General features: G+C 42.7%; 1 protein-coding gene across 1 annotated transcript in view; it reads left to right on the forward strand.

Moving 5' to 3' along the window:
- The window catches only part of nme7 (NME/NM23 family member 7), a 35,915-nt gene that overhangs the window by 16,514 nt on the left and 4,890 nt on the right, over positions 1 to 14,511 (forward strand). The window contains exon 11 of the mRNA XM_054788695.1: positions 12,789 to 12,896. Coding sequence (XP_054644670.1) covers positions 12,789 to 12,896 — 108 coding nt within the window. The remainder of the gene's footprint in view (positions 1 to 12,788; positions 12,897 to 14,511) is intronic.

A 14,511-nucleotide genomic window follows, 5' to 3' on the forward strand; every position in this document is an offset into this window, starting at 1 on the left:
AGAGGATCAGGTGCCTACTTTAAGGAGACTTTGGATGCAAGAGCATCCAGCAGGAAGCCAGGCAGTCGGCAAACCCGGTTTCCTCCACCACTGATGACGTCTGGCCATCCACGAATCCAACCACTGTTCGGGCTATCACGGGCGCATGCCCCGCGTTTTGGCTAATTAGCCGCCGCCTGACCGATGATCACATCGTGAGGTGCGAAAACTCACCACACCCTGCGAAGTGCCCGCCCCCCGAATGCCGCACCATACTAAAGCTTTTTAAGCCACGCATTGCAGGGTGCAAAACTTAGAGTATATCACTCACACGACGACAGGAAGTCCCACACGGCAGACATGCTTGTTTTGGCTTTGTGAAGGGAGAGTGGGCGGGAGATGGTCGCTATTGGCTGGCTGCAGCAATGGGGGTGGAGCTGATTGTCAAAGGGGATTGGCGTTTAAAAGCAAGTATCGGCATATGCCGATACCGTGCTTTTTCACGGAAATTGTCCGATACTCAAAGTTTACTGGTTAGATTTTATACACTGTATATATCTTATATGTTTTATAGCAGGGGTGTCAAACTCATTTTCATTGAGGGCCACATCGCAGTTACGGCTGCCCTCTGAGGGCCACTTGTAACTGTCAGTTTTTATGAATCTAAATATGAATATAACCTCATAATACTATTACACAGTTGCCCATGCATTTGATTATTATATGTTTACTAACAAATTGATGGATAACTTGCTTTGAAATTAGAAGTGAATTGACAATGTCATGGTGACAAGCAGACATTCAAGTATTTGTTTTTGAAAAATGCGTAGAATATCTTGCTGCATGATTAGACAATACTGACGTTTAGAAGAACCGCATGCAGTACAATCTTTTTGTCAAAATGACACGTCAAATACATTTAGAAGGGCAGAGGTGAAGTGCATTATTGACATGCATTATTCCAAGGGTTTCGCAGGCCGCATAAAATGATGTGGCGGGCCACATCTGGCCCCCGGGCCTTGTGTTTGACACCTGTGGTTTATAGTAAGAGATACATCATGTCAACTTATAACTATACATGTACATCGTACATAAATACTCATATTTATAAATATAGGAAAGATATTGTACATGTATAAATATATTTTCTATGTTTATAGTGGGAAGTCGATCTTTGGGACTTGGTCATTTTAAAAGTAGCTCGCAGGTTGAAAAAGTGTGAGCACCCCTGTGCTAAGGCCTGTTGGTAACACGTCCCTATGATGATGCTGTGCAAAAGGCTTTGCACGGCTGACCATGTGACCGAATTACCATGTGATTATGTGACGGTGCATGAATGCCTTCACAGGCCATCATGTACATTTACGCATGACACATGGAGATTTTATTGATTTCTTGGACTCCCGATCCACCCACACAAAAATCATGAGTGATAGTTTGAATAATAATTGAACATGGATGCTCCCTACCCTACGATGGCCGACAGGTGACAACACTCAGCAACGTCCAAACACCACAAATCACAAGAAATGAGAAATGCTGCAATCACATAAACGATGCAGGATCTAAAACAAATGCTGCCAAAGTCTAAAAGACACACCAACAGAAACAGCTGAACAAGAGAAATGCTGCAAGTTGATCAGAACAGAACGGGAGTTAGCCAGTCTACCAGGGGCGCCACACTGGGACATGAGTGGGATACCCAGAAGTAAGTCGGGAGAATGGAAAGTACGTTTTTTTGTGTGTCTTTGTTAAACACTTGGCTGTAAAAAAATAGATTGTTTCATAATACTGTTTGGCGCCCCTGTTAGCTGGATGGTTGGATGGAAAAACTACATAAAATAATACTTGTTAAATATGTTTGGGTTTTTTTTATCTAAAATGAGCGGAGTGTTGCATTTAGTGGCTTGGCACAGGAGGACAAGACCAGTTGTGTGCGTGTGCATGTGTGTGTGTGTATTCCTCAATACAGCGTGACGTGAAACCTAATGGATGCCACGCTGGGGCTCTGTTGCTGCGGCGACGAGAGGCTGCGAGCTCCCTCAATGAAATGTGACTCAGCAGAATCTATTGCGATTTGCGACATTTGTTCCTTATTACAAATCTTATTTTCATACTGCGTGCTTCTTGACACCTCCAGCTTGGAGAAAAGCCTAATTAATGATGTAATGATTTCCAGGTCACATGACCCCCAACATCCTGCTCTTTGTTGCCAAAATAATTAGGTCCTGCAGGACTGGCTCAATACTTGTCCACATCCATTTATTGTCTTCTTAATGATGTAGGGGCGGGGCTATCAAATGAACCAATCAAAGTCAATTTACAGTCCCCAAGTGTTGCTTTTCAGGCCAGATCAATCAATCAGGGGTGGGGCTTATAGAGTGACAACAAGAGTGATGTTTGTCACATTAGTGTTGTGTGTCGCCACGCTTTCTACACACTTTTTACCCCTTTGTTTGCTCATCATCTATGACCTTACAGTGACCTTCAGTGTGGCAAAAACGTGACATAATTGCGGGACACGAGCATAAAGTGGTGCGACATGGCGGTCGGGGTTTACCAACAGGACACTTGCGGCGCCCTGCGATCCCGTACGTTGCTGAGGTCACAGTGTTCATTCATAAATGTTTACGCTCACAATGGACTATCGACTAATCAATAAACAACACATGAGTGGACTGCTGTCAGCGTTTATAAGAAAGACAGACTCTGCCCTGTCCTCTTTTGTTTTATTGATCAGCTGGTACAGTCACTGATGACGTATTCGTTCAGCTGCCTGGAAGAGACATGACACAAAGGCACAGCGACATGTTTTTTGGGGGGGGAAATACAGTGCAAAACCACACCATCTATCTATTACACTATCATGTACAGTGAAATTGTCTGTCCTAGGGTCAAACTGTGGCCGGCATAAAACCTTTATTAACGGTACAGGCAGTTTTAACATTCTTAGCTCTAATACAAGCATAAAGTTACGTTCGTTAACATTAGAATAGAAGTAAAATAAAGTAAAAGTTGTTGTGTTTTATAGGTATTGCGGGTATTAATAAGGTTTAAATGTGTCCCTGTGTTTGGAATTGTCACGGACTACGTCGTCACTGATTTGCCAGAGAGAAGCGAGTAGGTGCTGAAGCACTGTTGGTATTTTTTATTGTCATTTATACAGTGGTACCTTGTCATACGAGTGTCCCAAATGGCGAGTGTTTTTTTAAGATGCGAGCTATCTCTCGGCTGATTTTTTGCTTGTAACTGCGAGCTAAAATTTGGGCACGAGCTGCTAGTTATCGACAGGTATAGCTGAGGACAGCTATGTGGGGGCTTGTGTCAGTGTGACCTTGGCTGAAGAGCTAACAGCCCTAGCATTAGCTAGCATTAGCAGCGCACGAGTGAGTCATCAACAGATATTTATTAGGTATTGTGTAAAACTATGACAGGAACAACGTCAAATTAAAAGCACGACATGAATACAGACCCACCATCCACTAGTACGAGTCTGGAGTTTTTCATAGAGGTTGTGTACCAAACAAATGTGCACATTAGCACTCAATACAGTAAGGTATCAAGTCTTACCTTTATGCATTCCCACATAGTATCAGCATTTGGGACAAAATATGAGGTGAAAGAAAAAGGGGACAATGCAATATAGTAGTCTATCTGTGCAGCTTGGGACAAAGTTAGAGGGTGCGTTCAAGGACTGTCAAACAAAGTGGGACAAAACACTGCTTGCATTAAACATGCAAAAACTGGGGCATTTCTACATTTATATTCGTTTTTTAATAAAATAATATATATTGCCAAAATTGATATCCCTTTACATAAAATATGATAGTTATCGTAGTTGCGTATGAAATCGATTACCACATTTTGATTTTTATCTTTACTTATTATAGACAAAAATGTATTCCTGTCTGCAATTAATTAAGAGTTAACTATGAATTCAATTAGATTAATCGTGATGAAATATTTTAATTGATTGACAGCCCTAAATAAAATATGTATAATAAATCATATATAATATGATTTATACAAGTATAGTAATAGTAATAGTAATAATATAAATACAAACAAAATAGAATCAAATTCAAATCGCACCTTTTTCATGATAAATGTTCATTAAGGTAGCTGTCAAAAAATAAAAAAAATAAAAACCTTTTGTGGGGTTGTAAATGATGTCCTGCAATGTTCCATTCCAGTCCTGTAGGTGGCAGTAGCGCACGTTCCAACGTGTTTTTAAACTCCCAAAACAAAAGAAATGGAATAGGATGGAATGCGAACATCTCGTCGACCAGAATAAACTAAGTCAAATATCAGTGACTCCAGCATGTCGGTGTAACAGATGATCTAATAGGCCGACATATCACATGACCGTCATCTGCAGCAGCTTTTTGGCTATTGATTTCCCCCCCCCAGTACATTAGCAAGCCTCTCCCTGGGGGTCGTCTACTGTTGCTTTATGGCCGCAAAAACATGAAAACATGAGCGTGTGAGAGGACAAGGAAAAACGTATTTTCTCTGATGTTTGCCGTGCGTGTGTGGCATTTGAGCTGAATGGTCAAATGTGATTGGATGAGAAAAAATTCCCCCCCCCATAAAGATAATGAGCTGTTTCTAATGCGAGGGTCAAAATATTAGGAACATCCCTCAAGTACAATTGCAATAATGAATGTATTGTTGCAGTGTTTCCCACAGGACTGAAATCTATTTGTGGAAGATGTGGTGGATTGGGGAGTTTAGAATTGGCATAACCAGCCATGACGCATTTTTAAAAAGTCAGTAAAAAAGATGAAAAATCGGGATGTTCCGATCAGGTTTTTATTCTGTCGATACCATTCATCCATGATTGAAATCGTCCGATACCGATCACATGGATTAAGTGTACATTTTTTTTATTTACTATTGGCTATCTCAGGGGTTACCAACGTTTTTTCTTTTGAGAGCTGCTTTTACAAAATGAAAATGGCCAAGAGCTACTCATTTTTGTAACATTTATTTTCGTAGCTTATTTCAGCCCAAACAAAGCGAATATGCTTGCTTCACCAGAACATTAACAAAATGCTGGTATCCACAACTCACATTTCATATTTCAGAATGCATTTCTTTCTAGTGTTCTCATAACTGGAAACCTGAATGAAAAGCAGGCTTGCAGGCACCGTGGTCATGGGGGGCTCCCTGGTGCCGTGGGCTTTATGATATGAAAGGGAATTTAGACAAAAACATATTGGACTAACTTTTTCAAAATCTCTGGAGAAAATGTCAGGGTTTGTGGTTGAATGGATCCCCAGACTCCAGGAAGCGACTTACAGTCTTCATTTGATGGTAGGACAAACAAACACAGGAACACCGGCTGGGAGGAGTAAATATTGCAGCCGGGAAAAAATCTGTAATAACTAAAAAGGGTCCAAAAAGGGCAGCCCACAGGACGCACTAGTACAGGTAGAAGGGAGCAAGGAAAAACAGGTACGTCAGAGTATCTTGTAAAAGGTCAGCTTACGGACTGAAATTAGAGTACGTTCCTGCAACCACAAATCGTGTGGAAGCAGCTAAAAAAGGGGAGCTAATGACGATTGCAAACAGATGCGTCCATTTGTGCCGCCCATGACAGGAAGTCAGGGATCTAGGGGCGACAAAACAATGGTGAAACCACAACGCAAACAAGACCAAGAAGCAGAATGTTACAGAAACGTAGAGGAGACTTTGGATGCAAGAGCATCCAGCAGGATGACAGCCGGCCATCCAGTCTGACAAATTCAACCACTTTTCAGGCTATCTGTCTTCGACCTCCGACTGCCTTGCACACACGGGCACGTGTCCCACGATTTGGCTAATTAGCCGCCGCCCGACCAATGATCACATCGCGAGCTGCGACACCCAAGCTTTTTAAGGTGCCACCTCGGCTAGAGCACTCTCACAACGACAGGAAGTCCCACACGGCAGACATGCTTGTTTTGGCTTTGTGAAGGGAAAGTGGGCGGGAAACGGTCACTATAGGCTGGATTCTGCAATGGGGGAGGAGCTGATCGGCGAAGGTGATCAGCGATAAAAAAGCGTCTGCATATGCCTATAACGGGCACCCCTAATGAAAAGCAAAACAAATATGTTTACAACTACAAATGAACTTTTTTCTGTCGCTTCCTTTTGTCTGTTTTTTAATGTCACAAACAAGATGGAGCCGCCTGCGAGTGCTTTTAGATGCAGGAGGGGCTGTTTGTTGAGAAGAGCGATACGTGCTTTCTTTTCAGAGTCCCAACAGTCTCTTCACAAGATTTGTTGCAAATCGAGAAAGAGTATCTAGAAGGGTCTGATTAGGTCGCTAAGTTGGCAGCACTGATCCCTCCTGCTGTGTCTTCTTATTCTCTAGCAGACCAGGGGGTCTCATCTATAAAGCTTGCGTACGGACAAAACAGGTCCAAAAACCTGCGCACCCAAAGTCTATCTATAAAAACACAACCTGGCGTGAGAATGTGCACACCAGTGCACCACCTTTTTAGCTACCGTACGCACTTTTCGGAGACATGGCAAAAAGGTGATACACATTTTAAGTGGTTAAGTAAAATTATATGTTAGAAATAAACATGCAATTGGAGCTAATAAAGATTTGTCCATGATTGAATGAAAACATGACGCCGTTATTGAGTTAAAACCATTGGTGTAAAGTGTTGTTACTTCACATGACACTGATAGATATCATTTGTCATTTATCATAAAAGATACATGAAGAACAACACAACGCTTGAATAGTTCATCATTTTATTTTTTCATCATTTTTTTGTTGTCTATGTGAAGTATGTCGTCATTACCAACATGTATTGATCTTACCACGGCCTGTGTTTGTGTGGATAGTGTCAGGGCCGTGTGTGTAAAATGACTCTTATTGCTTTTCCTTTTCCACAAATGATGGGGTTTTGTTTTGTTGTGCTTTAGACAAATACACAACATTAGTTGGTTACGTTTTGACTCCTTGCGTCCAACTTTAAATGAAAGCGATTTTGCTAAGCCTGTTTTTATTTAAAATGTGGCATCAATTAGGAAAAATGTAGAAACATGCTCACTAAAAATGGGAATCTGTGCCTTGATATCAGACTACTTTTTTTTTTTTTTTTCCTTGTTTGGCTCTGCTCCATTCGCAGCGATGACAGCGGACATGCTGTCACTCAGTCTTTGTTGTATTTGTTATGCCACTGCTGTGTCTTCCAAATACGACACCTTTTCCAGTATTTCCGTGAAAGTCCGCTTCTTCATCCTCTTCGTCTTCCTGCCAGCTGTGATTCCAATGCAATCAAGGATCTTTAAATATGGACGCCACAATCATGAGTCACTTTACATTCACCTTCTATGGTGAAGTGGAGGCGTGGAAAGGGCATGACCTGAGGCAGAGCAGTGCGAGGGCGTTATCTTTTTTATTTATTTTTTATTATTATTAATTTTTTTTTAGATGTAGACGCTAGTGATGAATGATGTACACCTCTTTGTCTGCCAAGGTCACCACCTTGGGAGTCGTTTAATGAGATGGTGAGAATAGGTTGTCCCGACCTCAGCCCCATTGTGTGCGTGTGTGTGTATGTGTGTGAGTACGCATGCGTGCGTGCGTGAAGTTCTAATAGTACACAAATGAGTTAGACTGCATAATAATACATTTCACCTTGTGTATTGTACGTATATACGTGCGTGCGTGTGCGTGTGTGTGCGCGTGCCTGCGTGCTTTGACGAAAGCCGCCTGCCTTGTCGACATCATCGGTGGAGCGCCACCGCAATGCCGCTCACTCGGCGCAATCTAATTAAACTTCTGGCAGAAAGGTCGCTCAGGAGGAACCCACACAATTACGCAACCATCACAATGACACGACTAACACGATTACGCTACGCCGCGCCTCCCCTTCCCTTTCTTTGCCTTTTTGAGACGCACTCCATCTACTCCATCTCTATGTCTGTCCTCCTTGGCGCCATGTTTGATGGAAGCTAAGCTGTCACTTCCACGTCCTAATACTTGCTAGTGTGTTGCTTTTGTCTACACTGTGGTTATAGTATTAGTATTTAGCGCATATGATGACTGTTCAGCATATTATCCAACTCTAAGCTGTATAATACTTTTATGCTTATTGATTGCATACCTTTTTTGTGTCTCAAGTCCCACAATGGTGTATTGGAAGGGTTTTGTCCTTGATGCTGGAATTGAAACGGTTTATAAGTGCTTATAGTAAGTCCTACAAGGTTTTGTGTTTGTAGGTTTAAAGGAAAACTGCACTTTTTTGGGGGTATTTTGCCCATCATCGACGATTTTTATGTGAGACATGAACACATATTTCTTTCCCTTTTTTGTGCGTTCTTAATGAGTTAGCATGAGGAGCTAACACATCATGGGACACAACAATTTCAACTATAAAGCTGTAAAGATTCCCTAAATAACTGACCTGTATATTAACCAAGCTACAGTGATATTGTTATTGTAGGAGCTAACACGAACTATATTTATCTGGCGGAGTAACACAACGCCTCAAGCCACTGCCGAGCGCTACACTACCTACTGGAACCGCTGCTGTGTTGTTTGTGAGTTTTGAAAAGTTAACGCTAGGTTAACGGAAGGTTGTGGAAATAAGTCGAAAAGTTGGTCAACTTTGACATTCTGCACGCTACCAACTAAACAACGGGACAGACTGAAACAGTGGATACTGGCTGTCAACTTAGACCCGGCGACATCGCTACGAAGACTCAGCGAGATGCTCGTTCGCTGTCAGCATTTTTTACCTGAGGACTATGCTAAATGTACCAGCTCAATGTGGAGCTGCTCTGAAAGACACACCCATCACAATGAGAGCGGACATTGTAAGTGACTGTTTTCATTATACCGTTAACCATGACGCATTTAGCACTTGTGCTGAAGGAGCTAACCTGATAACCTGTAACTCATCCTCCATATATTCAGGATAAAAGAGATAAGGTTCTGGTTCCTCATTTGTCCAAAAGTAGTTGGCGGCGGCGGCGGCGGCTCTCCCGAAGTCTGCCATGATTAGTAACAGCAAACACGCTGTTTCTATGCTGCTGCTGTTGACTGAAGTAGCGTTATTTACTACGGGCAATGTGAAATCAATGCACCAAGGAAAGACGTTTCGGTATGTTTAAAATGATCAAAATAAGGCAAAATACTGTAAGTATCACATGTATCATGTATGTACCTGTTACTGCATGATCACAGCATATACTGTACATTCATGGATAAAATGATTAGACCCTTGTTTCTTCAGTTTACTGATCCATTTTAATGCCTGGTACAACTAAAGGTACATTTGTTTGGACAAATATGATGATGATAACAAATATAGCTCATAAGAGTTGAATTGAAGAGCTGATATCTAGCAACTTCCATGGTTTTCTTGGTAATAACCAAAATCACTTAAGTTCTTACATGATTAGCTATAGCATTGTACTGCCAAAAAATGGAACTCTTATGAGCTATTTTTGTTGTCATTGTTATATTTGTCCAAACAAAGGTACCTTTAGTTGTATCAGGCATTAAAACGAACAAGAAATAATTTTTTCCATGGCTGTATATGAAATGGGCCGCACGGTGGCCGAGTGGTTAGGAGATCGGGAAGACCTGGGTTTCTCCGCGTGTGGAGTTTGTCACCCCGTGCATGCGTGGGTTTTCTCCGGATACTCCTGTTCCCTCCCACATTCCAAAAACATGCATATTTTTAATAATATTAATTGGAGACTCTAAATTGTCCATATATAAAAAGATAAAACGTAAAAGGTTTTGTAGAGGGCTTTATAGTCGAAGTAGGTGTGTCCCATGACGTGCATTGTTAGCTTTTTACGTAAGGATTGCTGATTGCAGTTTTACTTAAACCCTAATGACCTCAAACCGATTGCGTCTCCAAGAAGCGCGATTGTGGGATCCCAACTTATTAACTCATGTTTAGCGAATAATCAGACCCCTTCAGGTACTCTTTTTCCAAAAAAAAAACGACACACAACATATGGTGGAGCGCTAGCAGGACTTCCAGTAGCACGTAGGTGGGCTCCAAGTGAGAGAGCAGTTGGCGAACCCAGTGTCTTCCACCTCTCATCTCGTCTGATGAATGTGATTATTTTTCGGGTTATCAGCTTAGTATTCTGGCCGTCACGCACATACGGCCGAATGTTGTCTACCGTTTTGGCTGCACCGTACTCATCATACTCGTCAAGGGTTTGTTCTTCAAATGCCGTATTAAATTAAAGCTTTTACCTTTCTTACCTATTAGACTCATTTTCGGGCCTTTGTATTGAGTTCTCTGCACCTCTTCCTGCAGTGTTTTCTGCCTACCACCCAAACGGTCTGTGGAATTTACTCCACCCCCGGCCCTTCTCCAGATACGCCTCCCGCCGAGCCCACTCCGCTGTGATTGGTCACACTCCCGAGCGCTGCCGAGGACTTCCGGACATCTGCCAAACCCCTTTTGTCTGATTACTGACACAAAATAAACACAGTTAGGACACTGATCGAGTGTCACTTACAGCTTGCTCTTCTGACTCTTCAACACGACTAAGTAACGTTGGAAAGGCGTCGGACATCAGCAACAGTGTTTCTCTTGCTGGCCGGGAATCAGCAACTCCAACCACTTCTGCCTGATGCTTGCCTCTTTAGGCGCACCCCAACAAACATTTCCTGGGAGCCACTGCTCGACGTGCTGACAGTGTGAACAGAGCGAAGCAGAACAGGGGTGCTGGGCGTGCCCATATAAGGAAGTCAGCGTTGCGTTGTTGTCGGTGGAACTCGGTGTTATCCAAAACTGCTTTCAGGGCTCACTTCCAAATGCGCAAACCTCGTTATCTGACGTGTTGGCATCGAGAAAACAACATTGTAACAACATTCATAGGTCCGAAAAGAGGAAAAGCATAATAGGTGCCCTTTAACGTGCTACACCTGCGAGATATTTTTGATGGCATGTGTTGGCAGGTACTGTCCACATGGCAGACATGTTTGTTTTGGCACGCCTGCGCAGTATGAAGGGAAGTGGGAGGAAGACGCTGGCCAAGACGTTAGTTAGGGCAAGACACTACACTGCACACAGGAATCACTACGGGCCGCAATAGTACGAGTCACAGGTGATCGGCTTTTGTAATCGCCGTTGAAAAGCATTTATTGGCATATGCCCATCGTGTGCTTTTTCACAGAAACCGGCCGATACCGATCGGCAGCCGATCAGTCAGAGCATCCGCAGTGCAGTGAGCCGAACGCTCTTTTTTATGAAGTTGAGCCAAACTTTTTAGCCGCTTCTTCTTTGCTGGTGCTCATTGACGTCTTCTGTGTTGGTGTTTGCAGCTTTTTTATCAAAATAAAAATATTTGAACGATCCCGGGAGAATTGGAATGTTAGTCCCGGTTCCCATCGATGCTCGAGGCTCGATGCCCAACCCTAATCATTTCGGCCTTGGCCCCACAGCCCACAGCCACGTTAGCAACAGTTGCACAGCTATGTCGTCCTACAATGCTAACATTACATTCTAACATCATGCGAGGTTAGCCTGTTCTAAACGATCAAACGTACACCTCACACGTCTGGAGCTGACTGGTAGGCGTCACAGTTTTATTTTAAGATTTGTAACAAAGCCTGTTTTTTTGTTTTTTTTTTCTTTTGGTTTGGCGTCTGAGGTGGTACCGTGTTCATTAGGAACTTGATAAGCGAGCCTCTTGTCAGGTGAGGGAGATGACAGCTTTTTATCACGTTTTGGTGCTCACCAACACGTTAAACATCATTAAAAAGTCAGAATAGGGGACCTTTAAAAGAACACCTCTCTGAAGGTAGTACTGTTGGTACAGTTCCAACATGGCGGCACGCGTCAGACATTCCACAGGCAGCATCCTAAGCGTGTGTCCTTCCGTGAAGGTCACAGCAGGCCTCGCTCGGCCACTTTGCGCCTCCAGGAAATGAAAACCCTCCCACCGGGGGAGGGGTGGGGGAGGCGGGACAAGAAGAGGAGAAGAAGAAGTGATTCACACACGCCTGATAGATGACGGGTTTTTGGCAGGAGAGGAAACCTGAAAGGACACACTGCAATCGCTGAGTTGTGGAAAGCCGACCATGTGACGCCGTTGAGGAAAAAGATCATGTTAAGTCAGAAAATAGGCGTGTCATCTGCGAATCCAGACCGTGTCAAGCAGGAAGTCACATAGCCGCACAAACGCAGGAACACCAGTCGACCTTGGCTTACGTCCTTCATTGTGTCCTACAACAAAGGCGCCTTCTTGTGATGTTGACATTTGACCTCACACACACACACACACACACACACACACAGATAAACACTAAACCATTTACATCAACATTGTCTCTCACACACGCACACACTCTCTGGTCTCCAACACCTCGCTGATTCAATGATTCAATGTACTAACAGTATTTACCGGTGCTCAGTTGAAGGTCAGTAGGAAAAATGAGTTCCAGTGGAGACTCAAATGACTTCAAAGTGGGACCTTATAATATTTCTTGTCACTAGTTGTCATCTTGGCATTAAAGCGTGCTATTTTCCCCTCGCTTATGTAACACAACAGGATATGACAACCTTATTTTGTAGCGTTTTAAATCAGTTGTGTACATGAATATAAGACATTTGCAAGTAACTATGGACAGTAATGAGTTTATCAATTTAGAAGTAGACAATATACAGAAAGTGGTATCAGGGCCGGTGTACAATTTGGTGCAAGTTTTTGTTTTTGTTTTTTTGCCTTTGGCCTATAACTGTCCAGTTTGTAAAAACATGCTTTTCTTGCATTAGATCTCATTCGTGGTGCAGGCGTCCCTATCGGGAGTAAACTTATCATTCCCTCCGCAGGAGATCGCGCGCCACCTTCGTCCTACCACGCTGCGTGCTCTTTATGGCACGGACAAAGTCAAGAACGCCGTCCACTGCACAGACCTTCCAGAAGACGCCGTCTTAGAGGTGGGTGGTGGTGTTGCGCAATCTTACAGTACAGTGCCTATCATAAGTATTCACCCCCTTTGATGGTTTACCCTTTTGTTGCTTTCATAAGTCAATCATGGTCAATAAAATTTAGCTTTTTTCACAAAAAATATTGTAAAAGAAAAAAAACTCTTTAATGTCAAAGTGACAACAGATTTCTATAAAGTAATGTTAATGAAAGAAAATTATATAAATGAAAATAATTGTTTGCATAATTATTCACCCCCTTTTTAATTTAATGGTCTAATTCAATAGAGGTCCATCAAATTGTTGCCAGTAGTCTCACAATGAAGGGTCCAGAGAGTGGCTGATCAGTATTCCTGGCTACCGTTACACCATGAAGACAGAAGAACACTCTCAGCAACTCAGAGAAAGGGTTATTGAGAAGTACAATTCAGGGGATGGTTACAAAAAAATTTCCAAGGCACTGAACATCCCTCGGAGTTTAGTGAAATCAATCTTCAATGGAAGGAATATGGCGCTTGTGTGAATCTGCCTAGATCAGGCCGCCCTCGTAAACTGAGTGACCGTGCAAGTAGGAGTAGATCTCGACTAGAGTTTGCCAAAAAGCACGTGGAAGACTCCATGGTCAAGTGGAAGAAGATTCTTTGGTCTGATGAGACCAAAATTGAGCTTTTTGGCCATCAGACAAGACGTCATGTTTGGCGCAAACCAAACACTGCACATCACCAAAAAGACACCATCCCCACTGTGAAGCATGGTGGTGGCAGCATCATGCTGTGGAGATGTTTCTCAGCAACTGGACCTGGATGGCTTGTAAAGATAGACGGCAGAATGAATGCTGCAAAATACACTGAATTCCTGGGGGACAATCTTTTTCAAGAGAACTACGTCTTGGGAGAAGATTTATTTTCCAGCAAGACAACGATCCAAAACATACTGCAAAAGCTACACAGGAATGGTTAAAAAAGACGCAGGTAAATGTTCTGGAGTGGCCGAGTCAAAGCCCAGACCTCAATCCAATAGAGAATTTGTGGCTGGATTTGAAAAGGGCTGTTCATGCCTGATACCCGCGCAACCTGACAGAGCTTGAGCAGTTTTGCAAAGAATGGAGCAAAACTGCAGTGGGCAGATGTGCAAGACTGATTGAGACCTACAGTATCCACACAGACTCACTGCTGTGATTGCAGCCAAAGGTGCATCTGCTAAATACTGACTTGAAGGGGGTGAATAATTATGCAAACAATTATTTTCATTTATATAATTTTCTTTCATTAACATTACTTTATAGAAATCTGTTTTCACTTTGACATTAAGAGTTTTTTTTCCAATATATTTTTTTAAAAAGCTAAATTTAATTGACCATGATTGATTTACGAAAGCAACAAAAGGGTAAACCATCAAAGGGGGTGAATACTTATGATAGGCACTGTATGTATACTCCATGTTATTGGTCTTACACAAAGTAGGCAAACCCTGCCCTCTGCCCTCTACTGTTCAGGTTGTCTTACAAGACGTTTTGCCTCTCATTCAGGCAGGCTTCATCTGTTCATGCTCAAAGACTAGATAGGACAGCTCTAATCTGAAAAGAGCACAGTTTAAAGTTCCAGCATCAAGGACAACACACTTTCAA

The sequence above is a fragment of the Dunckerocampus dactyliophorus genome, chromosome 10 (genome assembly GCF_027744805.1).
Source record: "Dunckerocampus dactyliophorus isolate RoL2022-P2 chromosome 10, RoL_Ddac_1.1, whole genome shotgun sequence".
Taxonomy (NCBI): Eukaryota; Metazoa; Chordata; class Actinopteri; order Syngnathiformes; family Syngnathidae; genus Dunckerocampus; species Dunckerocampus dactyliophorus.